Here is a 23,425-nt window from a genome sequence, read left to right on the forward strand (position 1 = left end):
ATGTATGTATGTATTTTTATATTGTAAACCACTCTGTGATCTTCAGAAGTAAGTAAGTAAGTAAGTAAGTAAGTAAGTAAGTAAGTAAGTAAATCCATCAATTCATCCATCCATCCATCCATCCATCCATCCATCCATCCATCCATCCATCCACCCATCCCCCAGATGTGCCTCTTAGCTTATCTAGAGTCCATTTGTGACAGTTCCTAAAACTGCAGCCAGCACCTCAGCTATCATTTGGCACATATAGATTTTCATCACATGTTGCCCTGGAAGTTAATTTCACTTGCTCACGATCTTATTTGATGAGTTGGGCTTGATGTCCTCTACTACCCTGCAATTGTCTCCCTCATGCTCACACACCCCTGGGAAGATGATAAGGTTTTTTTTTTTAATAAAATAAAAGCAAACAAACCCTAGAATATGGAAAGGAACAGGTGGATCTTGTACTGCTAAGATTAAGAGCTCAGAAGAATGTTGGAATGTTTGGGAGGATTCACTGACGATTGGCAAATGACGTAGAGTCTCTGTCAATCAGTGCCCGGCTATGCTAGTGAGACACTTTCCTAAACTTTATTCAGTCCTAGACGCACAAGCTTCTGTTTCCCAGTGGCTTGGAACTGATAGCTCCTGGGTGGGATTAAAATTCACCACCTCCTTCCCTTCCTTGCCGTCTTTGCTATTAGGAACTCGCAGCTCTAGCAGCTCTCCCTGGTTGAGAGCTGTGAGCAGATTTCCCACTATGGCTCTAGACAAAGTGAAATCTCTCTTGCCTGATGAAAAGGTGGATGTCCGCATTGTCTCAGCTGTGCTCTGTGGTTCAGCCACTGCAATCTTGGTGATAAAATGGGTGAATCAGAGGCGGGTGCAGAAGAAACTTGAAGAGGCCAAGGGCAAGCGAGAGCTTGGCTTTCAACGTATGGAGAAAGCAGCAAGACAGTTTAAACAACAGGTGAATATATTTTAGAGGTTTCATATCCCTTGGATAAAGGTTTTTTTTTCTTTGTATCAAAATTTCAGTGGGTCTCTTCTGGTACTCTCTGCAGAGATGCTGTTGATTGCTGAGGTTTGCAAAAGTGCTAATAGCATGAAAGGTGGCAATTATTTCTAGGTAGTCTTACAGTGATGACAAAATACTTTCCCAATATGTGTATGTTGAATTTAACATGATTGCTCTTCCTCTGAAAGCTCTGCTTTCCTATAAATCTAGTAGGATGGTGCAGTCCATGCTTTCTCTGTTTTCTTCAGCTAAGATTATTATGGGAGCGCCCCCCCCCCCCGATTTATGCACCCTATCTAACTTTAGGAACTTGCTGAAACTGAGGCAAACCTTGTGTCATGGAAAAGAGGGTATAAAGTTGCTTTCCTTTTTTCCTCTTGCTGCATTTCAACTGGCAGCCTGAATGCAGCTGTCCCTGGCCACGTTATTAGCAGACTGTTAACAAATCACCTGTCATTAAAGAAAAGATACTTGAGCCTAAGGATTGCTTAGCAATTGCTGGTGCCTGTCAAGGCCATTGCTGCACTTTCATGCTAGGGCCTGGTATGTCTCTGGATAGAAGGAGCAACTCCTTCCCACTAGTCTCTCATTTTGCACAGGGGTGGGTGAAGAGAGTCATGTTCCCAGAGAGAACTTTGGCCATATCTATAGAGCACTTTATTCCGTCTTCACAATGGTTCCTTACCTGTTCATTTTCACATTGTATGGGATCTTTCATGCAATGTAAAAGCTATGCGTGGAAATCTAGTGGAATCTACTGGAGGTCCTCTTGCAACCTCATTAACTTAGAAAACAATGGGAGTTGCATTGACAAAACTTGGGGCAGTATACCAGCATACACTTATTTCCCATCATTTCTAATTTAGTGTGCCATGGTGGTATATTGAACAAAAAGCCACAGTTGCATAACACAACAAGGCATCGCAGTATAAAATGAATGCTATAAATTGCATTACAACCAGTAAATCTAACACAATAATCCTCATATCTGACTGCAGACTTACAATATCCATTGTTAGCTTTAACTCTTTCTACTTGCACTTTGTGGAAATACAGCCCAGAACTCTCTTTGGATGCAGAGGGCATCTGTCACCATATATTTACCTCTTTGGAGAAACTGTTCCAACCTACAGGCTCTGCTTGTGATACAGAACTGTTTCAAAACTCTTGGTGACCACAGTGCAGAGGAGAAGAAGTGTGTAATTGGTTGAAATCAATATTTTTAAGTCAATATTTCAAATTCAAAATTTTCTTGTTCAGTTGTATCATCTTTTTAAGGATTTCTTAGCTGTCAGATACAGTCACATATAAAATATCTCTGTGACTTGCCAATGCAAAGCAGGGTGGAGATCAATTTAGCTGCTAAAGCATGGGGTCAGTACCCATTCCTGGTCATCAGTGAGCTGTTATTTTGCTACTAATTAGATATATAGTCATTGAGCACCCATGTGATGCTGCTGCTGACTGGCCAATCTGTAGCCTGCTTTGCATGTCTGAAAGTGCAATGTGTCCATTATGCTGTGTAGCAATGTTGGTCTAGCAAGCGAGTGCACATGACATAGCAGTTTGCCAGCAATGTGTTTGCTCCCTGCTGCAGAACCCAGGAGTGAAAGCTGCTCCAATCCTAGCTCTTCCCCTTGTGGAACTGTCTGCAAAGTTGAAAGATGGCTCGTTGTCTCCAGAAAGTGTTCTCTACACCTACATGGAAAAGGTAAGACTGCCTGGGGGTAAATCACAGCTGTCCATGGAGGCACAGGTCAATTCTTTGTCCAGGCAGCTGTTTACCAGCTCCATCTGGTACGCAGGCTGAGACTCTACCTGCCTGTAGACTGTCTCGCCAGAGTGGTGCATGTCCTGGTTATCTCCTGCTTGAACTATTGCAATGCACTCTACATGGGGCTACCTTTAAAGGTGACTCGGAAACTACAACTAATCCAGAAGACTTGTGACTGGGAGTGGCCACCGAGACCATATAACATTGGTCCTGAAAGACCTACATTGGCTCTCAGTTTATTTCCGAGCACAATTCAAAGTGTTGGTGCTGATCTTTAAAGTCCTAAAAGGCCTCGGTCCAGTATACCTGAAGGAGCGTCTCCATCCCCATCATTCTGCCTGGACACTGAGGTCCAGCTCCAAGGACCTTCTGGTGGTTCTCTCACTGTGAGAAGTGAAGTTACAGGGAACCAGGCAGAGGGCCTTCTCGGTGGTGGCACCCACCCTGTGGAACACTCTCCCATCAGATGTCAAGGAAATAAACAACTACTGTATCTGACTTTTAGAAGACATCTGAAGGCAGCCCATGTAGGGAAGTTTTTAAGGATTGATGTTTTTATTATGATTTTAGATATGCTGTGAGCCACCCAGAGTGGCTGGGGAAGCCCAGCCAGATGGGCAGGCTATAAATAATAAAATTATTATTATTATTATTATTATTATTATTATTATTATTATTATTACTTAAGGAGTGAGGCAGGATAAACACTGTACAAACTCAAAAGTGACACAGTATAAATGAGTTGTGTCTCTCAGCATAATGGCTCTTGTGCTCATTTTAAGGCACTGATGTGCAGTATACTAGCTGAAATACAGCTGTTCTTCAAAATGTGCACAGTTTTGTGGTGCAATTCTCCAGCCAAATAATGTGTCCCAAAATGCATATGGTGCAAAAAAATGCGCTGTTTTTTGTGCAAAAAAGTTCATATATTAGTGGGGAGAGAAAACACAAAAATACATTGTAGCAGGCTCTGCAAATATGTGCCTGTTAGGCAAAACTGCAAAGAAATATATGAATATTTGGAAAAATTCACACTGAGGAGGATGGGTTTTTTTTAAATTGCAAACTGATGTGAACTTCAGATTGGAAAAATGACCTAGTGAGATAAACTAAAACTGACAAATTCATTACACATTACTGGTCTAATATGTCTGAATTAAGATGATTTAGCTCACAGAATAATTTTGAATTTTAATTAAAAAATAAATAAAAGGCTCCACCATTTTTGCTTTTTAGACCAAATAAACAAGACACTATTCCCTTATCCCAAAGTTCTTGTATCCTCTAACACACACACACACACACACACACACACACACACAGCCAAGCTGATTCAAATCCAGCTCCAAGAAAAGTCAAATTTTGCAACCTGCACTATTTGTGCTAACAGCGCATCTAGGCCTGTCACAGTTACAGGTTTAAGGGGAGAGTTTACTATCTTCCTCCCCACCCCCACCCTGCATCTAGGGCATGTAATGGACTCAGGCCTTTCATATACCATATGATCTGTGTAGTTATTTTCAGCTGTGATAGATTTATTATGGTCCCTAGCAGCTAAGCTACAAGGGATTTCCATTTTTGGAGCGACTTGGATTTCAGGCTTCTAGGGAGGAGAGCAGGGGCTTCGCTAAGTGGATGGAGTGAATGCGGCGCCTGCTTGGCAGCTGGAAGATGCCAGCTGTGGAAGTGTATGCAGTCTTGTGTGGTGCTGAGAATAGGCAGTGGATCCGTCCTCAAATAGAGTGGTTTGTTTGGGTGTTTCTGTATATATTGCTTTTCGACACCTGGTAACCCCAAAGTGGTTTCTGTAATAACAGCTGAAACCAACCAGATCCTGATAGGACCAGCATATATCCAGTTTCAACACAGTGAATTGATAGGTGGACCCTATGCTACAAACGGAAGTTGGAGCACACCCTTTTGCTGCAGTTTTCTACTAGCATGCTTGTCTTGCATAATGATCACAGATAAAACACTACGTTTGCAAGGTGGAAAAGACACCTCCACAACGTGAACAGTCAAGAAGAGAGCATATTGTCACAAATTTGCCTTCTTCTCCCCCTGTTTTGTTTCTTGCTCATGCAAAGGCCTTGGAGGTAACCCGGCAAATCAACTGTGTGACCAACTTCCTTCCAGAGTGTGAGGAACAGCTCCGGGAGACCAAAAAAAGGGAGAAAGGATTGCTTTATGGAGTCCCAGTCAGTATTAAGGAAGATGTGGCCTGCAAGGTACTTTCTGCCCTGAATAATTGCAATGAGGGTAAGATGAGGAGGGCTCTGCAACAGAGGAAGCTTGTGAATTTAAAGCCAGGAGGAATATGCATATTTTTATATTTGTTTAGGTAATATGATTAAATCAGCCATGTGGGTCACCAGTTGGGGGGCGGGTGTCCCTATGCTTTGCCCACCTACAGTGGAACTGCTCCTCTCCCATAAACATCACAAATTTTACCTTTAGTTATGGGCATCTGCATGGAGGGAAAGTCAAAGGAGAGGGCACACTAATTTCTCAAGCTATTTGTTATATTTAAAGCTCTACAAATGCTTCTTAGACTAACCTAATTCCCTCTAAATATATGCATGAATTCACTCTTAAGTGAAATTTGATGATATTACCTAATGACTGGAGGGACTGTGGTTGTTTTCTTTAAAATAAATGTCACCTCTACATTCTCATCTAATGTTTTGGGTGGTTTTTTTGGGATATGGTCAACAGATGTAAGGATAAGTATCTCACTTTATTTCTCTAATTCCAGGGGTACCCCAATACACTTGGCTTGGTGAAATTTCTAGACCGTCCTGAGCAGGAGGACTCTGTGATAGTCAAAGTTTTAAAGAAACAAGGGGCAATTCCATTTGTAAAGACCAACCTGTCACAGGCCATAGTGAAGTACGTGTGTGTTTCTTTCACTTGTTTAATTCTTCAAGGCAGCAGCTGGGCCTTAGCAGTCTAGGTAAATAATAGCAGTTTTGGTGGCTCTACAGCAACTGAAAACACAGAAAATAAGGAGGTCGACCTTTTCCTATCACTTTATCCCCATGCTAGGAAATGATGCACCCGGTAGATCACAGCTAGGTGCCATACAGACAGTTTGACTCTCACTCAACAGGAAGAAATCCAAGTCAGGCTTCATGATAGAGTTGGGAGACCTGAGGAGCTACAGATGGTTCTGGACTCCCATCAACCCCAGCCAGCATGGCCAGTGGTCAAGGGATTTTGGGAGTTTCAGCTGAACAACATCTGGTGGGTTACAGGTTCCCATTCCTGCTTTTTAGGGTTATTTTTCTAGGCAGAAAGGAGAGAAGTTTGAAGAACTACAGTGTGTTTGTGAAGATCGATTTCCAAGTGTCATCTCAGTACATGGTTTACTGCTTTCATGACAAAGAACTGGTTGAGGCCCCCGAATCCAAGAAACCCAAAGCATGCTGGGCTGCTTCTTCAAGCCAATCTTTCTAGATGCTAGAATTGAACAGATAAGAACAGACTGTACAAAGCACTTCTTCACTCCCACACTTACATAAGAATGCAACTCAGCATTTTGGCTAATCTACTTTATTTACATATAAACACACATGGAACACTGCAACATGGCTCCCTCCCTATCTAGCATCAGACAGCAAAGAGAAAGAACAATGGTCCCACTTCACGGAACACAGTAACACAAACATCCTGTCTCTGTCACTTCCCACTCTGTGGAGTCAAAACATATATCGTCATGTGAAAGACAACAATCCTATGACTGCAATCACGGAGCAGGAATTCTAACATATTGATGATAGCTGTATTCAAAGTGATAGCTATTGTAAGATGATAGCTATTCAGAGTGAAAGGCCCAGTTTTTAATGGAATTGGTACGTAATAATTAAGGGACAACCTTTACCAAGGAAAGCAGTCTTTGCAACCTTATTCCACCATTTAGATATATAGGATAAACATACATTCAACAACAGAATCCTCCAAGGACAGGATCACAAGGGCAGTACAACAGAGCTAAAATGCTGGAAGACAGACAAAAGTATTCCATTAAACACTGTGCCTTTCACTTTGAATAGCTATCGTCTCACAGGAGAAAGTGACACCCAGTCACTAGAAGATTTTGATAATAGTTTTGCTCTCAGAAATACCCTTGCTGCAGTCCTTAACAACTGTAAGGATTGCTTGTGTACTGTTCCTTACTGGAGCATTAACTTACTAGCCCCTTTCCATCCCATTCAGCATTGATTGTGGCAATACCCTCTTTGGACAAACCTTGAATCCTTTCAACCACAAGAAAACCTCCGGAGGTTCTAGCGGCGGGGAAGCTGCACTCATTGGAGGTGGAGGCTCCATTCTTGGGATTGGGACCGATGTGGCTGCAAGTATCCGAGTGCCATGTGGTTTCTGTGGGATCTGTGGAATAAAACCCACCGGCTATAGGCTGAGGTAGGTCTCACAGGTTTGGAACCATCCATCCATAAATCATGTACAATCAACTAAGTGAGGAGCAGCAGAATTGCAGTTTAAAAGCAGACATTCTTGATACAGGTCTTGATACAGAGAGCCCTGGGAAATTAGTTCTCTGGGTGACAAACATTACATAATCCCTGTTAGTTAGCGTAATCTGGCATTTGCCAAGGCCCACCTGGCATTCAGGGTCTCCTTAAGAACAGCACCAAGTTCTTCATTCTATGTGGAGTGGGGGCATATAGAAGTCCCATTATGCAGGCAAAAATTATTGTACTAATTGGACAACTTCTCACTCAATGAACCCCTGTGTTTTTATTTTTATTTTTTTTTAAAGCAGATTCTGAGGCTAAGCCCTGTGGAGTCTTGGCTCACATTGAAGTCACATTGGTTTTATTTTTAATATATATTTTGTGTTTTTATGTTGTAAACTGCCCTGTGACCTGTGGGTATAGGGCGATATACAAATTAAATAAGTAAATAAATAACACCAAAAAGAGGTTGCAGTAAAGGGCTCCTCTTTGTCTAAGCAAACTTGGGTTATTGGCAAGTAACATTTGTTTTTTATGAGATGTAGTCAACTAAACTTTCAGAGTATTTGAGGCATGAGGATATGCCAGTTTTCCAGGAAACGTGACTATATCTATGAAAGAGGGGTGGGTGTGGGGGAAGGGAACTGCATTAGTAGCATAATTCCTGACTTCTGGACTAAAAAAAAGTGGGCAGTGCCACAGAAAGTATTAAACACAGGGAAGACCCAGAGCCTGTTTTCACTTAAAGCTCAAATCTCTCTGCAAATTTTTGTTAGTTCTGGTCTAAATTCTAAGAAGGGAAGTGAAATTGTTTGAATCCACAGTGTATGCAAGCTGCATAGTTAAAATATCAGGATCTGCTTCCGTGAGGGGTGGACATCAGATTCTGCCCTCCTCTGTGTAGTTTTACAGAGGCTAGGAAGTTAATTAGGGATAATGAAATGTGCCTATAACATTTCCCTATCAAATATTTTAAAAAGGAAGGTACTTTGCACAGAATTTCCAATGGCTTTCCAATGGCTTTCAGCTATTAGGAACATCCTTTGACGCATGTCACTTGCATTTCATGGCTTGGGTCTCTTTGGCTCTCTCTGTCATTTGGCTTTTCTCCATCATTAATTTACTTTTCCCGTTTGCTCTTGTGCAGCGTCAAAGGTGCTAGCACTCCTGTAGCTGGAATGAACTCAGGTGAGCAAGTCTATTGCTGATAAAATGTAAGCGAGAGTTGAAAGTGTTACTTAGCTCATGGGAGAATTTAAACAAGCACTAGCGCTTTGATGGAGACCGCAGTTTTCCGATAAGCAATAAACTTTTAGAGTTTGGGCTCATTTAAAAACAAACAAATGCAAATGCCATTCTATGAGAAGGCCAGGTGTTAATGGTAATTTCTGATTTGTTTAACGAAGATCAGATGTATCTTAACTGTTTTTGCTGGCTATATGTAAGGAAAAAATGGTGTGCATTTCTTTTGCAACCTGAAAATTCATTTAATTTTGTAAGATTCTGTGACAGTAAAAAAAAATTAAGTCAAATGATCTTTGTGCCTGTGCTTACACCATAGGAGCCAATTGCTAGGGGCCAAGTGGTCTTTGCCCCTCCAATAAAATATTTGAGGTTGCCCCCCCCCCAAAGCTGATGGGCATTGCCATTCAAATGATGTGCGTGCACCATGTCGTGTGATTGATTATGCAGGATGGGGCTTACCTGCCCCCCAATATTTTATTCAAGTTCACACCCCTGGCTTACACAAATACTCTATGCAAATGTATGTAGACCTTAGGCCTTGTGGGATCTATTTAATTTATTTTTACTAGAACCCTGAGATCCACAGAACCAGGTGCAACAGACATTCTGAGCTCTGCAATTTGTTTTGAAATCCAGAATGTCTTTTCACATAAAAATCCTCTCCCCATCCCCAACGCTCTTCAGTGCAGCAGTATTAAGGGGAAGTCATTATATTGTTGCCATTTAAACAATTGGGGGTCAGATCTACTTCAAATCACCAGAAATTGACCTTCTGCCAACGGCTGCACACAAATATAGCCCCTGATAGGACTTGTAGCCCAAAAGGTGTGGAAGTTACAAGCTTGCAGATGGCTGTGCTAAGCCATAGTTTCACAGCATGTCTGAAATGGGTGCAAAAATTGCAACTCAATTCTTTTTAATGTTCATACTGCAAAATTCATGGTTGCACATTTAAAACTTACCTTCTTCTTCTTGTTACCATGTAGAGGACCTGACTGCTCAGTTTTCATATGGTGAAATGAATCTGTGAACACATTGTCACCCAGTGAGATCTTTAGTTACCACCATCTCCTAGAAAAACATATTTGTAGATGCATTTCGGGATGTGGGTGGCGCTGTGAGTTAAACCACAGAGCCTAGGACTTGCCGATCAAAAGGTTGGCGGTTCGAATCCCTGCGATGGGGTGAGCTCCCGTTGCTTGGTCCCAGCTCCTGCCCACCTAGCAGTTCGAATGCACGTCAAAGTGCAAGTAGATAAATAGGTACCACTCCGGCGGGAAGGTAAACGGCGTTTCCGTGCACTGCTCTGGTTCACCAGAAGCGGCTTAGTCATGCTGGCCACATGACCCGGAAGCTGTATGCCAGCTCCCTTGGCCAATAAAGCGAGATGAGCGCCACAACCCCAGAGGCGGTCACGACTGGACCTAATGGTCAGGGGTCCCTTTACCTTTACCTTAGATGCATTTCAGAATACAATAAAATTGGCAGTTTTTGTGGATGGGATGACTGGGTGATCATCATGTGAAAACTGATGGGCCTGGGGAGAAAGTAATTCCAGAGTCCTTTTTCCTCCTCAGAAATGACCCTTTGGCATTGTTGTGCACGTAGAAACCCTAATAACTGGAAGGCAACTGCATGGAAATCATGCTACTAGCACTCCTATCTTCCTCCCCATGTTCAGAAGTCTTACTCTTTTGTTCCAGTCATCTCCGTGACAGGCCCAATGGCAAGAGATGTGGACAGTCTGGTTCTGTGCATGAAGGCCCTCCTGTGTGACGAACTATTTCGCCTGGATTCATCTGTGCCCCCAATTCCCTTTAATGAGGAGGTAATGGAACTGTGTTCAATAGCACACTGAAGTAGTTGATTCACCATAGGCTTTTAATGCATAATGAAATTTCCTTTTTAGTGGGGGAATCTCAATTTTTGTCAATGCTAAGATATCAGTGCATGCATGCTAGGTGTCACTATAGGGGTTTTACACTCTATAGCAGCAGTGAGTGGAGCTGTCAGCCAGGGAAGGAGCAATGGTCTAAAGGGTAAGGCCAAAATGGAGGCCCAGGGTGAAGCTTGTTTGAAATCTGAGGTCTGAAACCCTTTCACAACGAAAGAAGGAAAAACTTGAGCTTGGTCTAGGTGTCAGGAGGGAGAAATCTGACATCTAGATAAGAGAAATTAAAGGCTCAGGAGACCCATGAGTCAGTTTGTTATCTCTCTAACAACAAAACGAAACTTGTGATTCCACCTGCAGAGCACTAAGTCTAGTGCCACCTAGTGACTCAAATACATAGTGATATTATCCACACAGAGGAGCTGAACAATGATACCTATTGCATGGCTACATGAATAGTTTAAGACAGGAGCAGGACTCTCTCTTCTTCAGGTATCAGCTGAGGTTTCTGGTAGTTCGGAATGTGGCCCTGAATTTTCAGGTTGCTTCATGAAATGTTATTATTTGTCCCCCTCCCATCTTTCGGATGGCTTTCAACAAAATAAAAACATATTAAGACATACACAAAACATTAAAAACTTCCCAATACAGGGCTGCTGTTAGATGTCTTCTGAAAGTCGTGTAGTTGTTTATTTCCTTGACATCTGATGAGAGGGTGTTCCATAGAGTGAGTGTTACTACCTGAAAGGCCCTCTGCCTGGTTCCCTGTAACTTCAGTTCTTGCAGTGAGGGAACATCCAGAAGGCCCTCGGAGCTAGATCTCAGTGTCCGGGCTGAATGATGTGGGTGGAGATGCTCCTTCAGATATACAGGGCCGAGGCTGTTTAGAGCTTTAAAGGTCAGCACCAAAGAGGAACAAGGTGAATACTCCATCCCTTACAGTCCTGAATTGATGTGATCTGAATTGATTGATGTTGACACTGTGTCAACAACTCTTCAGTTAACAAGATGGCTGGGCTCAACAAATCAGACAGTGGGAAAGAGCATTCTAAAACCAAAGCAGAGTCAAAATGCCACACCTCATATGATAGTGGTACCCAGGGAAGGGCCTCTGATGGAGATTTTAGCACACAGATACATGGGGAGATGAGCAGTCCGTCAGGTACCCTGATCCCTAGCTTTCACCCTCACCTGAGCTGTGAAAAGCCATGTCACCTTCTTCTCATTGTCCTAGTAACTAGTACTATGTGATTACTCTGGTTCCTCTCTGCAGATTTACTCTAGCTCCCGGCCACTCAGGATTGGCTACTATGATGGAGATGGTTATTTCCAGCCCTCTCCCAGCATGAGGAGAGCTGTGCTGGAAACCCGACAGTTGCTACAGGAAGCAGGACACACGGTAAGCTCTGGGCCCATGGAGAGCCTTTTCTTACATTGCCTGAACTTTAATGAGTTTGTTTGCTGCATTTTCATTGCTTTAATTTTATTGGGTTTTGTAATACATGTAACAAATCAATAATAATAAGAGATGGCTATTTATGCAGAAACAATGCGCACTGCCAGCAAGAACATTGATTCTTGATTTTTGTAAATGATGCAGTGTAATGTGCTATTTGTTAATTAAGAAAAAAAGAAATAGCAAGTGGAAGATGTAGGGAGCAAAGGAGAAAGAAACTTGACGAAAAGTTGCTATGGGAAGGAAGCAGAAGGGGATAATAAAAGTAAGGTATTTTCTTCATTATTTTCTGGAGCCATGCTAGTCTACTGGCGTTGTTTTTTAGAAGATGCCTGTCACCACTGAAAATGTAGCCATTGGATTGCTGCACGTAACATACACTTGACTTTTGAGTGTACACACCCTAGGTTGTATTCATCTTTCTTTTACACAAGGTAGATCTATTGGATTTAGTAGGCCCAAGTCATACCCTCCAACATTTCTCCGATGAAAATAGGGATGTCCCATAATGATAATTTTTACTATTTCTATCCCACACATCTTACTGGGTTGCCCCAGCCACTCTGAGTAGCTTCCAGGATATATAAAAACATAACAAAATATTAAACAATTTTTTTTTAAAAACCTTCCCTATACACAGGATTGCCTTCAGACGGCTCCATACCCCCCAACATTTCTCCAATGGAATTCAGGACATCCTAAGGAAAAGAGGGACTTTCCGGAATCAAATCAGAAACCGGGACAGCATCTCTAAATCAGGGATGTCCCTGGAAAATAGGGACACTTGGAGGGTCTGCCATGTTAGTAATGGTCATTAATTCCAATTAGTCTGAGTAAAAATTAGTTGAATACCGCCCTATGTCTGCACACCAGTTACCAACTACTGGCTGAAACTTACATTTCCAGTTTTCTGACATTAGACATTTTGCAGCTTCCAGAGTTCTGCTAAGTTGACATTTTCTGGTACTTATTCAAGCTCGTGGCTGCACCTGTACCTACAGACTGGGCTGCAGTCTAGACAATTCTAGACAAAAGTTAATAGAGGCCTGTGGAGATTAGACAATAACATTCTCTGCCAAGAATGTGTATCCAGGCAATATATAGGTCCTCCTTTCCTTTTACTGATTGCAAAGAATCACATGTATAAAGGCAGAATGATAACTGCATATATTTATTATATATTTTTGTTGCCTTTAAATCTTTACCTTGTTTTTCTGCTCAGCTTATACCTTTCACTCCTCCTCGAATTGATTTTTTGGTGGATGAGCTCTTCACCAAAGGCCTCTATGCAGATGGATGCTCAACATTACTGGAAAAGTTGTAAGTAGAAACCAAGACGTACAGACACATATGTAGTGTATGTATGTGTTTACGGGAGGACAAATCGGGAGATCAAAAACTTTCTGAAGAAGAAATATCAAGGCTCTTTAGTGGGAAACAATTAGGAACAAAAGAGGCATATTATTATTAATAATAATTTAACAACAACGAAAGAGGCTTATAATAATTATGTCAGATTGCTTTGAAAAATCTGGTGTAACATAGTAATTATAACATTCAAATATTATAGAAGAGGAAGTAATGGCCAAAACACATTTCTGGAATGGCTTTTAGAACAGCAGACACTTTTTATTATGTTCTGGAATAACAAATGTCAATAGAATATGTATGCATAAAAATATTTTTTTTAATTGTAGTATTATTTTGTATACAAGTATTGTGCAGATAACAATGGCAATAGGTTGTGGAACTGAATTATAGTGTGTTTCATAAAATTGATAAATGGGGGGAGAGAGGCTTAAATTAAATTATGCTCTTGTTGCGTCTTTGGGGGGGTCTTTGCTGAATTACTGAAAATTCCATTTCCTTCAGGAGTTGATTATCTGCCCCTCAGTCATGCTTTAAGTTTCAGATTCTGCATTTGTCAATCAGGGATTTTAACTGCAAGGATAGTAGCTGTAGCATAGGCATGTCATTGCAACAGGTAAATAGCATTTACAGACATTATCTCACAGCATAGAACCTGCTTTCTTCCTCTTTTTACTTTCCCAGTGATGGAGAGTTTGTGGATTCCACTTGGACAAACCAGATAAATTGTTACCGGTTGCCAAATTTACTGAAAAGGATCCTGGCTCTCATTTTAATGCCGTTGGTGAGTCTCCAACTTGTGAAACAGACACACAGACTTTCTCCATATCTACCTTTGTGTATGTCAACAATAAGGGATGTGGGTGGCACTGTGATCTAAACCACTGAGCCTCTTGGGCTTGCCGATCAAAAGGTCAGCAGTTCAAATCCCCATGACGTGGTGAGCTCCTGTTGTTCGGTCCCAGCTCTTGCCAACCTTGCAGTTTGAAAGCATGCCAGTGCAAGTAGATAAATAGGTACTGCTGTGGCGGGAAGGTAAATGGCATTTCCGTGTGCTGCTCTGGTTTTGCCAGAAGCAGCTTATTTGTGCTGGCCACATGACTCGGGAAAACTGTCTGCGGACAAACATCGGGTCCCCTGGCCTGTAAAGCGAGATGAGCGCCGCAACCTCAGATCTATGCTGCTTCATCCTGCTGAGTTCTCTGCATCTCCCTCTCTGAGTAATGATGCACAGTGTTGAGAAGCTGGAAGAGCAATGCCCACACTGTTCCACCAGTTTCTACTGAACAGGATTCTCAGCCAACTTTTGCAGGAAAAGTTCAGGGAAATCCTTCACCTCTAGGAGGTCGTAAGGCAGAAGTAGGGAGTGCAGCTTTGGGATTGCTGGCAACACTCTTGTGTGTTTTATTTTCTCTTGGTAATGCGATCATGGAAAACCTCAGATGCTGCCAGATAGCTAGAGGGAGGCTGATAGACCCTCTGTGAGCTGAATATTTGGAGGCTAGCTTTTCAGCTAGGCCTGGTGTGGGAGCTCAGAGCCTAAGCTAGGAGTACAGCAAAGAAGCCATTGGCTGCCACAACACCAGATTCCCTACTTGGCAAATATCTTCATGCTCAAGGTTTGATTTAGTCCAGAGGAGGGAAGTGAGCCTAGGTTCATGAGCAGACAGTAAATCTTTAGAAATTGGGGGACAGGGATTGCAAGAGATGACAAGCCACGGGACTAGAGATGCAGTCATATACTGTACACATTTACCTGGGACTAAGTCACAGAATCATTGAACTGTAGAGTTGGAAGAGACTACAAGGGTCATGTAATCCAACTCCCTGCAATGCACGAATCTTTCACCCAACATGGGGCTCAAACCCACAACCCTGAGATTAAGAGTCTTATGCTCTACCAACTGAGCTATCCCATTCCAATTGAACTCAGTGGGCTTACTTCAAAGTTGACTTGTCAAGGATTGCACTACAGGTAGGATGGAAAGGAGAGACTGGCGGGGCAAGGATTTTCACGATCCAGGGCAGAAAATGCCTCTGTTTTAATATTTTGGCCTATATTCCAAAAATGCCTATGATGAATCTTGATTGCCAGGGAGTAAATCTGCAAGGTTGCTCCAGCATTCTTGGAAATATGCTGAAGCTTTTGTTATGCATCTGAAAATGAGATTGCTTACAGGTTCCTTAACGGCACAGGAAGCTTATGACTCCCTATTTGCATTGATTGCTATTGTTATATTTAAATCAGAACGTGGCTCTGGATCTTTAGAGCAAGCCATGTTCCATTTCCTTCCAAGCTGAATCGTAATGCCAACTAGTATATTTGATTGTTTCCCTCATACAATGTCTCAGAAATGACTGTTTCATTTAGAGCTCGGTCGCCTCAGTCAATCTTGTTAACTGAAATCAAGTTCTAGCTGCCTTCCTTATAAAGCGGAATAACCAAGGTGGAAAATCATAATCTAAGAATAATGACTTTGATGCAGCCAGTCTCAGGTTTTCATATGCTGCTTTCTGATGAGCCCATCCTCTGCAAAACGATCAGGTTGAAAGCAAAGTGGAGAAAATAGAATTGCCAGAAATCTCCCCCCCCCCGTGCAATAACTTTTTTCTTCCCATATGCCACAATACATTCTTTTTATCATGACTATCCACTCAAAAAATCTCTTGATAGTCAAAAGAAAAAAGGCAGGCACAAACTCCAGCTATAGTTGTGAACTTTCAAGTCCCACTGATTTAATTAAGTGAATTAAGCATGAGTGTTACCCTCTTCTTTTGAAACTAGTGCAACTAGCCTTGCCTGGGTTGAGCACAATTGCTTTTAAGAGGCTGTTTGTGAATTACACAGGCATAAATTTATCAAATTGTCTCTATCAGTTTCAGTTTTTATCCACAAAGTGTAGATAAAAATGATAGGGAGGGTTTGAGAGAAAGGCCATTCTGATTTTGCGGCATGCATAAAAGCCAACATGATTGATAACTGAATCTTACGTAAATATTGATGATGAGAGCACAGGGATGGGAGAGTCATTTGATTCAGTTTGCATTTAAAGGTGCTCTTTCCCAAGCAATATGTGAACACAGTCAACTTCTGAAATCCGCACTTATCTGAATTTTGCAATCCAGTTCTTCAGCCAAGTCACCTGTATGCAAATGCATATACAAAAGTTTGCATAGAAATGCAAATATTAGTAAAAATGAAAAATGCATTATATTAGTGGGAAATGACTTGCAAAAATGTGCATATTAGGCAAAAATACATCGATAGATGCATGCATTAGGTGAAATTCCCACAAAATCTCTGATGAATTTTTATGAGGACCTTAAAAAATTTCAGAAAATGATTTGGAGATGTGAAGAATTAAAGAAGGAGAAACTGAAATTGACAGATTTACCAACCAGCCCTATGGGGCAGTGGCCTTCACTGCACCTGAGAGCAACAGGCCAGCTTAAGGGGTGCAGAATAGGCTACATGGTCTAATCAGCTCAATTCTCCAGCACTGCAACTCACTCCCTGCTTTGCCTGCTTGCTACCTGCTCAGACAAATGCTGCAATGCCTTTGTGGCATCAGTGTGCATCACATGAGTAGGATGTGGGCACGTGGGATGCCTGCTGGGATGAATAGCCTGGGCCGGCTTCCTGGTTCTGGCCTGTTCGGTCAGACCCTCTCCTAATGGCATTGTCTGTGATCCATTAGGGGAAGGTGACAAGGTCAGACAGACAGATCAGGTTCATCCCAGCAACAAGCAAGCATCACTACTGGCAGAGCCCTAGCTCAGAAGCTGGGGCTGGCAGGGACTGAAGGGGAAACAGCTGGAGGAGCCACTGCTGCCAGCCAGCATCTGTTGCCTGAAGTGGTCTTCTCACTCTGCCTAAAAATAAATAAAGAAAAAAGCAAAAAGCTAAAGGACCCCTGGACTGTGAAGTCCAGTCAAAGGCAACTATGGGGTGCAGTGCTCGTCTCGCTTCAGGCTGAGGGAGCCAGTGTTTGTCCACAGGCAGCTTTTTGGGTCATGTGGCCAGCATGATTAAACTGCTTCTGGTGCAGCGTAACACCCTGACAGAAGCCAGAGTGCATGGAAGTGCTGTTTACCTTCGTGCCACAGCATTACCTATTTACTTGTACCCCATCCTGGGGATTCAAACCGCCGACCTTCTGATCGGCAGTCCCAAGAGGCTCAGTGGTTTAGACCACAGCCCCACCTGCATCCCAGAGACTGCCTAATGGGAGGGCTGGTCCTGTAAAAAGCATGGCTGCTGGAGAGATGTTTGGATCGCAAGAAACCCTTAGCCTTTACTTGACCTTAACTTCTTCATCATGTTAAGCACAGTGGGAGCAGATGCTTTTTGGGTAGGTGGGGTACATGTGACAAATTTCAGCCAACTGTGAGGGGAGAAAAATGCTGTGTAACTTGAATACATAACAACAAGCTGATAAGTTGCAAAACAGCTTTGCAAACAGTGAAATTTTGCAACGCCAGTGAATTTTAATCCATATCAGGCAACTTTTAAAAAGTAGTAGATGCTAAGGTTATAAGCACTTACCAGAGTAAACTAAAAGCAGTAAAAATATTACATTTGTTCTTACTAATAAAAAAATTTACATTTTATTCCTATATCTTGCCCTTCCTCCTGAAGGAGCCAAGGGTGGCTGAAAACAGCTATACAGATAAAATCAGTAGAAACAATGATGTCCTTATGTGAAGTTTGTCTGAAAGGGACCTGGGCTTATATCTGGAGGGATGTGACTGCAGTTGAATTTGGGTGAATGTACTTAAAGTAATTCTGAAAGTCTCCCTTTTTACAAAGTACCTCCACAAAACTGCTTTTCCACCTCCCCTCAAAAAACCAGTTGGGGATCTTGCACAAAAGCTTTTTAAAGATGTTAGTGATAGTGGGAATATTGTGAGTGTGAATTAACACCCCTTGGGAGCTCATGATTTGTGTGCACTGACAAACCCTGTGGATCATTAGTTTTTAGTTGAATAATGAAATAAGACAGAAAGTCCATCAGTTTCTTTAGTAGAATGCTCCAATGAATAATTTACGAAGAGGATTTACCTCTCATCGAAACCCCATCAGCTGTAATTTGCAACTTATCACTTGGACACTTTTCTAAAAGCTGCTCTGAAGATAGCATCTAGATGGATAGATGTGGGACTATACATATAGGTTTACTATTCCTTCCTTTCTTATATTTATGCCCTACTCTTCAGTCATGCTTGGGTCCCACAGGAGTTAACAGTTTGCACATAGGAACAATAGAGATACATTGGTGTGTGCATGATAGTCTATTCTGGGCCCTGGCAATTGGTGACATAGTTCCAGGTACATCCCTGGGCACACATGGCAGTGAAGCGTAAATTTGTTCTTGGGACTTTTTGACTCAAACCTGCTTTTAATCAGACACATAGAAGAGTTCAGTCATTAATATATTTTTTTAATTTAGCAATAACTTTTTATCAAAGCATGCTGGATTCCTAATGGGAAAAGGTGGCAATAATAATAATAATAATAATAATAATAATAATAATAATAATAATAAAAAAAAATGTATTCCTTCTCCCAGTTTCCACGAATCTCTCGACATCTGAATGCCCTTATTGGAGTAGGGTAAGTAAATTTTTACATGATTTATAAATGGGTTCATTGTGAAGTACTAAATATAATCATGATGGGAATTTTGTGTGGAATACCAATGTTATTAAAACTTCACAACCACTGTTGTGAATAATGATATTTCCATCATTGTGAATGTACTGTGTGACTGCATCTGTGATGAAAAGTGACTATATGGCCAAAATGGGCAGTTTTAGTTAATTTTCTCTGAGGAATATTTTTCCTCTTGTTCCTGTCATGAATTCTAATCTGCATGCCTTCTGCGAATTTCCTAGGTCAGTGAAAAACTTCTGGAAGAACAACGTTGACCGGATGGTAATTTTGTTTTCTTGTTAAAAGACAAAGAAAAGTGCCTAAGTGAACAAATTTTCTCCGCCCCTAATCACTGCTCATCAGAGAGAAACCTGTTCAGAAAGGGCAGTTTCTTGGGGAAATGTGCATACAGTCTCCCTGTTGGGTAGCTTTTGTGCCTTTCATTGCTGAGAGCAAGACGTGCAAATAATAGTTACCTCACAATCCTATATGATTTGATTCTGGAGAATGATATTAATTGAAAGCTAATATAGTCCCTAGAACTCCAGCTACAGCACCATCAAAGATGCTGACCTATGCTAATACTGTATTCCACAGTTCTGGTCTATGTTAACATACAACTGATGGAGCTATGGTGTGCTATTCTGTACACAAGCAGATAGTTTAAAGTGACCAAAGAGGGTTGGGCCAAATGATGAAGTGAAGAGCATTTTTGACAGAGGTCAAGCTGATGATAAAGTACTAATGAATGAGGAGGAGCCATGAGAGAATGAGGAAAAATAGGACTCATGCTGAGGGTATGGAGATCAGCAGTAGCATGTCAATCATCTCCCAAGTCTTCAGTCTTCTCCTGATTTGTTTGTAGTGGTGGTAGTAGTAGTAGTAGTATGGTTGTTTAACTCTTTGAAATTTGACAGGTGGGCATTCCACAGATGTGACAACCAATAAGGCCTTCTGCCTGGTTCCCTATATTTTCACTTTTTGCAATGAGAGAACCACCAGAAGGTTCTTGGAGCTGGACCTCAGTGCCTGGGTTGAACAATGTGGGTGGAGACACCCCTTCAGGTATAGCACACTTCAGCCTTTTCTCCACAGCTAAAATGACTAGAACACTGTAGAGCTTCTTAGGTTTTGTGCTGATCAGCAACACATAAGGATGTAAATGCATTTCTGTTAATCAATTCACACTGATGGTGGCATTTTGTACATAATAGCCACTGTCTTCTCTTTGTATTTCTCCCCAGGTTTACCGTGATGAATTCATTGCAGAATGGAGGAAGTTGAAGCTGGACGTTGTGCTTTGTCCAGCTTTGGGACCAGCTTTTAATTTGGGATATGCTGGCAAGCTATTTGGTACCAAATAATACATCTTATCTGATTTTCCAGTATACATGCTCTTATATTGATCCTGTTCCCTTGGCTTGTTGCATACTGTGGATTAAATAATGTGGCTTTCTCTGAGCTGACCTGTAGAGCATCCTGCTCTGAGCAAAAGAGGAATAGATGATGACCATCTTTCTCTCCCAGCCTTATGATCCAAATATTTATAAAAGTTTGTGGAGAGAGGGCATATGGGCCCATCTAGCCACATTGTGCCATCCTTGATATCTACCATATTTCCTGGCAGATGATCCCAACTTGGCAGGAGATGGATGTTAGAACATCCATCCACTAATATGTAACTGTCTCCTGCTCAGTAGTAATCAAGCGAAAGGAAGAAATTATTGATATGCGTGCATTTATTAATCAATTTAGCTCTGGTTCCTTCAAGAGGCATAATGAATTTGAAAAGTGGTGAGAAAGATTTGTAGAGCAGGACTATGAAGCAGGAACACACTACTATAGAACAGGTCCCGTTTTCAGTATTATCACCACCTTCTATTGTATTTATAACCTACCCTTCAACCTGAAGGATACCAATATGGCAACATACGTAGCTGTAGATTCACCTACATTGCATCATGCCATACCGGTTGGGATGGACTCCTTAACCAACTAAGGTATAGCTAAGACATTAGTCTAGCTCCACCCAGGACATAATATACTGTGAATCTGTAAGGTACTGCTAGCAGAACTGTAGCTGGGTTGCATTGTAGTCTCACAACCCATCTCTTCTTCCAACACTATTGTGAGTAGATGTGATTTTTTGACTGATGCATTAATTCCTTGATTATTCAATATTTACCTTGCATGAAATTGTACTTATATTTTGGTACTTTTCCTTCAACCAGTGTCAGTGAGAAAATATTATCATTGTTATTTTATAATTTGAATTCAAAGGTGTGTTGAGTGAGTGGAAAGGAACTTCTGCCTGTGCAAGGCAGCCCCCTTGAATTCTGGCAACCCCCCCCCCCCATTCTCTTAGCTGGCGCCTCCAATACCTGGTCGCACACCATTCCAGATGGAGCGGCTTTGGGGAGACCACAAGGGCACTAGTGGTGAGAGCATCCATATTAATCTTGTTTCCCGAGTGGAGTTCTGCTCACTCTTCTCTGGACCCAGTATTATTAATCCCACAAAACAAAACTGAGTGAATTAAGTCTCATCTCCTTTTAAAAACTTCAAGGCAAGAAGATTGCAACAGATTTCAGCTTGACCAGATCTCTTGTGGTTGCTTGTACAGTTAGGAAGAATGTGCCTGCAGGCAAATGCCATATTTTCTTAGAAGTGATAAGAAAGCACCCTCATTTGTATTCTAATTTTTTTCAAGGCTTCAGGCTTTAATCAAGTCAATTCTTCAGGTTCTCAACATGCTTGAAGCCAAACCAGGAAAACCCAGTTCCTTTTGGGCTGATTCCATGGGTGTGTGCATTGTTGATGTGGATGCATCTAGGCAAATATCTGAGAAAACACTTGAATCAATCAACACCTTTCTGAGGCTCCTTCCCCTGAAGAGTTGTGCGACTGTTCTGAAGGTTATTTTAGATTAGTTGATGAAGTGGCACAAGACAATCCAGCAGTGCTCTGCCATGTCAAGATCATTTTCTTTTTCCTTATTGTGTGTTTGGGCAGAGAAGTATGCACTGTGCTTTTATTGCATTTGCATGTTGTTGTCATGAAACAAAGGTCTGGTACCGCAAAATGAGAAGTATTGTGTGTTGTCTTTTCCAGTTGCTACCACTTACACCCATTTATACAACGTCTTGAATTTTCCGGCCGGAGTTGTCCCAGTTACTACAGTGACACAGGCAGATGAGGAAGAGCTGAAGCTTTACAAAGGGCATTATGGAGACCCCTGGGATAAGAGGATGAAGGAGGTCAGTCAATAGCAACCAAGGCAAGGACAGTGCCTAGACGCTGCATCAAGCATGGGGAACCTGTGACACACCCACCCACCCAGATGTTGCTGGACTGCAACTTCTATCCATCCTGTCCATTGGTCATGTTGGTTGGTGTAGAGACTGCTGGGAGTTGGAGTTCAACAGATTCCTAAACCCCGTCTCATGTCGTTGGGGCTCTGTTTGCTGTACAGCTTTGTAGCAGATTGACCCTTCCTTGCTTCCCTCCTGAAATTAGGGAAATTTTGTAGCTGGTTAACACCGCCCATTAAATTGGAAAACTGGAACTGCTTCACTAATATACCTTCATTGGCGGCTTCTGATCTGAGTAGGATCTTAGTTATTGCCAGACAAAATTACATTTTTAAAGTAACTTGTACAGCCTTATTCCAAGTGTGTTTATTTGGAATAGGTTCTAAACTGGTTAATGTGATTAAATTATTTCCTATAAGAGCATTTGACATCAAATCTCTGACCTGGGTAAAAAAAATCACAACCATAAGGTCATGGAGTACAATTTTTAGCAATATTCCAACATAAGTGACATGTGTAGGAATACATTTTTATAAACAAATCCATGGAATGCAGCTCCTAACCCAAAGCACTAAACCCCCACAGTCATGTTGGAAATCTATTCTGAGCATTTCCATTATCCTGTTGAATATAGGCCTCCTTATTGTCCAGTAGATCCTGAAAGTCTCAATCAATTCAAAAGGGAGCCACGCAGGGAGAAGTCTGAAAGCCACGAGCTCAAACTGGCTGCTTCCCTCAGTAATGAAATATGCTTTGCAATATCATGCTGCCTTTGTATCTCTCCTGCAGGCTGTCGAAGGTGCCATTGGGCTCCCCGTGGCTGTCCAGTGTGTGGCCCTGCCGTGGCAGGAGGAATTGTGTCTTCGGTTCATGAAGGAGGTAGAGAAAGTCTCCCATGAAAGGAGGGGCAGGAGGAAAATCTGATCCTGTCGGAAAGGAGCACTGTATCTGCTAAAAGATCTGCTTTGTTGACTACTTTGATGTACCGCTGCATGTGTACTGGACATTGCTTGGTCTGCTCAGTTACATTTTTATCAATGTGTGCTAGAAGACAGTTTTGAAGAGGATGTCAGAATGTTAATATGTAACTTAGTGAGCAGTGAACCTTCAGCGACGGTATGCAAAAGAGAAATGCTTAAAAGATGCACACGCCCCCAATGTTCTATGAGTATATTTTGACTAGCCTCGTGCCCCACTGTGGGTATTTTGGTTTCTTCTACTCCATTTGCTTTTAGACTTGGATAGTGCAATA

At 41.9% G+C, this 23,425-nt stretch overlaps 1 protein-coding gene across 1 annotated transcript; it reads left to right on the forward strand.

Annotated features, from left to right (window-relative positions):
* Positions 1 to 106: 106 nt before the first annotated feature.
* LOC308586504 (vitamin D3 hydroxylase-associated protein-like) lies at positions 107 to 23,331 on the forward strand. Its single transcript, XM_081193169.1, has 15 exons — positions 107 to 952; positions 2,598 to 2,711; positions 4,862 to 5,002; positions 5,530 to 5,663; positions 6,990 to 7,196; positions 8,397 to 8,437; positions 10,198 to 10,322; positions 11,659 to 11,784; positions 13,064 to 13,161; positions 13,894 to 13,993; positions 18,780 to 18,823; positions 19,105 to 19,144; positions 20,107 to 20,215; positions 21,974 to 22,119; positions 22,963 to 23,331. The coding sequence occupies exons 1-15, from the start codon at positions 548 to 550 to the stop codon at positions 23,095 to 23,097; spliced, it is 1,965 nt and encodes a 654-aa protein (XP_081049295.1). The 5' UTR covers positions 107 to 547; the 3' UTR covers positions 23,098 to 23,331.
* Positions 23,332 to 23,425: the final 94 nt, after the last annotated feature.

This window comes from Podarcis bocagei (genome assembly GCF_964188305.1).
Source record: "Podarcis bocagei genome assembly, chromosome: 5".
Lineage (NCBI taxonomy): Eukaryota > Metazoa > Chordata > Lepidosauria > Squamata > Lacertidae > Podarcis > Podarcis bocagei.

Bases quoted from the DNA above. Each gene is read 5' to 3' on its own strand.
- LOC308586504 (XM_081193169.1), top strand. From the start codon at position 548: ATGCTAGTGAGACACTTTCCTAAACTTTATTCAGTCCTAGACGCACAA. The intron at 7,197-8,396 runs GTAGGTCTCACA...GCTCTTGTGCAG, and splicing joins CCCACCGGCTATAGGCTGAG to CGTCAAAGGTGCTAGCACTC. The intron at 10,323-11,658 runs GTAATGGAACTG...TCCTCTCTGCAG, and splicing joins CAATTCCCTTTAATGAGGAG to ATTTACTCTAGCTCCCGGCC.